The 2,748-nt window shown below is 39.0% G+C and overlaps 2 protein-coding genes across 2 annotated transcripts in view; one reads left to right on the top strand and one right to left on the bottom strand.

Annotated features, from left to right (window-relative positions):
* Positions 1–2,748, bottom strand: part of LOC106873705 (DNA methyltransferase 1-associated protein 1) — a 132,664-nt gene that overhangs the window by 70,162 nt on the left and 59,754 nt on the right. The window lies entirely within an intron of this gene.
* The window catches only part of LOC106876917 (uncharacterized), a 13,655-nt gene that overhangs the window by 5,654 nt on the left and 5,253 nt on the right, over positions 1–2,748 (top strand). The window contains exon 2 of the mRNA XM_014925671.2: positions 429–1,094. Coding sequence (XP_014781157.1) covers positions 429–1,094 — 666 coding nt within the window. The remainder of the gene's footprint in view (positions 1–428; positions 1,095–2,748) is intronic.

Below are 2,748 nucleotides of genomic sequence, written 5' to 3'. Positions count from 1 at the left end.
CACACACACACACATACATAATACATACATACATACATACATAGATATATTTATACATATATATATATATACACACACACACACACATACATAATACATACATACATACATACATAGATATATTTATACATATATAGATATATACACACACACACACACATACATAATACATACATACATACATACATACATAATTATTGGGGCATACCTACATACATACATACACATATACATACATACATACACACATACATACATGCATGCACACCTATATGAACACACTTTCAAAAATTCTTATCATTAAAGCTTAAACATTAATGCTTAACTCCTAAACCTAAATCTTAACTGTTACATATCTCCCCTCCTACCCACCCACCATCTTTTTATTTCTTTTTTTATTAACTTTTCCCTTTTATTTCTTCTTGCAGCACAACCAGCATCGACCAATACATTGAAAGATGATGCAGTAGAGGAGGTCGCAAAGGGTGTAGATGCTGTGACTGTAGCTGAGGCAGCACCAGTTGAAGCCGCTGCAGCTGATGTAGTTGCTGAGCCTGCAGCTAGTGAAACGGCTGTCGAGACGCTTGCAGCCGAGCCAGAAAGTGGAGAAAATGACAAGACGAAAGAGGAAGTTGGAGAGAATAAGGTAGAGGAGAAGGTAGAGGAGAAGGTAGCAGAGGTAGTCGAATCAGCAGTGGTTGCCGATGCGGTGGCCAGCCAGGAGTCTGCCCCGGTGAAGGAAGCAGAAGAAACACAGGATGCAGTGGTGGAGGAGAAAGAAGAGAAAATAGAAGAAGCTGAAGAGGCAGCAGCCCCCGCCGCCGACACTGGTGCTGTGGAAGCTCCCTCTGAGGACGCAATCCAGGCTGTTGATGACACAGACACGACAGATATGGCAGCTACTGAAACAGCATCCACTGAAACGGCAGCCATTGAAACAGCTGAGGAGGAACACACAGGTGATACAAAAGAGGAAACTGGAGAGACAATTGTTAGTCTCCCTGATGGTGATGATGATGATAAAGTCCCCACTCCCCCCCGTGCTACATCGCCAGACTCAAACACAGAACACACAGACGACAAAAAGACAGAAGGTACGTTGACATCTCGTTCTTCTCAAATCAATTTTTATTTAACTCTTTTAGAATTTGAGCCAACCATATTTTATGTTCAAACTGGCTAGATCCAGCTTCTCGCACCTGTCCTACAATGTCATTCTAAAATGTAAACTATCAGATGAAGGCATGGCTGTGTGGGAAGAAGTTTGCTTTCCAACCACACAGTTTTGAATTCAGTCCCACTGCATGTCACTTCAGGCAAGTATCTACTACTAAAACTTCGGGCCTTTGCTCATCATCAGTCTCAGAAACATGTCTCTGGATGCAGGCTTAGCTAAGTGGAGGTGCTTGTCTCCCCCTTGTAAACATAAGGACACAGGAAATGTGTCAAGGCCAACAGGAAGCGGTGCAACTTCTTAGGTCTAGCCAACAGTAGTATTATTCCCTTCATGGGACTGTCACATTAAGTTGACAGCATACAACTACTTCAACGTATCACTACTACATAAATCTCTCTGAGAGATTTAGAAATGTATTATTATTTCCACTATTTACATTATTTACATTTGACGGATATTTGTCCTCATCTTGTTTGTTGTTAACACAACGTTTCGGCTGATATACCCTCCAGCCTTCGTCAGGTGTCTTGGGGAAATTTCGAACCTGGGTTCTCATTCCTAAGGTATTTTTTGATGTTATCATTATTATTATTATTAGTAGTAGTAGTAGTAGTAGTAGTAGTAGTAGTAGTAGTAGTAGTATTCAGTTCTATATTTAATAGACGAGGAATTATTTACATTTGACGGACTTTTGTCCTCAGCCGAAACACTGTGTAAACAACAAACAAGATGAAGTCAAATATCCATCAAATGTAAATAATGTAAATAATGTACATAATTCCTCATCTCTTAAATATAGAACTGTAATATCAAACCCAGTTTCAGTTACAATTGTTTCCATGCCCTTGATAGGTATCTGAGTCTACCAAGGGTCAAACAACGGAATGTAGCTCCTTTCTAGCAAATTCTTCCCCTGAAGAAATACTCAATTGGCGATATTCAACATGGAAATTTAATTTAATTTCTCAAATTCATTTAATTACGACGAGAATGATTGTAGGTGAAATTGGGTTCGATATTGTTCAGAATTGTATTAGGTTCTAATAAATTGATATCTATATGTCAGTTTCTCCATTTTCTTTTTCTCATACATAAGAAAATGAAAATAGTATACCCATATCCATCAATGCGAAGCTAACATCTTTGGTTTTTCATTGATATACTATAACCTGGGAACTTGGATGCTGACATCCCTTTAAGTGGATTTATATCCTTGGTTTAATTATTGCTGTATAGTGAAACTGTACACCCTTCCCGGTAAAAAGTGGTAGTAGCCAGCCATTATAAATATACCAGTTGGCGGTTGATAACAGAAGGTCGAAAGTACGTGTAGACTGCGTAGATAGTTGTGTCTGTGCTGATATAGTAATTGTACTGTGACACTGAGTGGACGTTATAATGATCCAACCTTTTGAGGGTAATGACACTGTACCAATGGGGGTCATACAGTGCCAGATAGAACCATTCCATCGACAACTTCAGAATATGGAAATATCTGTTAAAGCAGCAGCTGTCGTCAAAAGACATGTACAACAGTGGCAAAAGACCACTTTACAACACTTATATATATA

The sequence above is a fragment of the Octopus bimaculoides genome, chromosome 28 (genome assembly GCF_001194135.2).
Source record: "Octopus bimaculoides isolate UCB-OBI-ISO-001 chromosome 28, ASM119413v2, whole genome shotgun sequence".
NCBI classification, from domain to species: Eukaryota; Metazoa; Mollusca; class Cephalopoda; order Octopoda; family Octopodidae; genus Octopus; species Octopus bimaculoides.
Note: the sequence above shows the minus strand (reverse complement) of the source record. Positions and strands in the feature narration are given on the sequence as shown.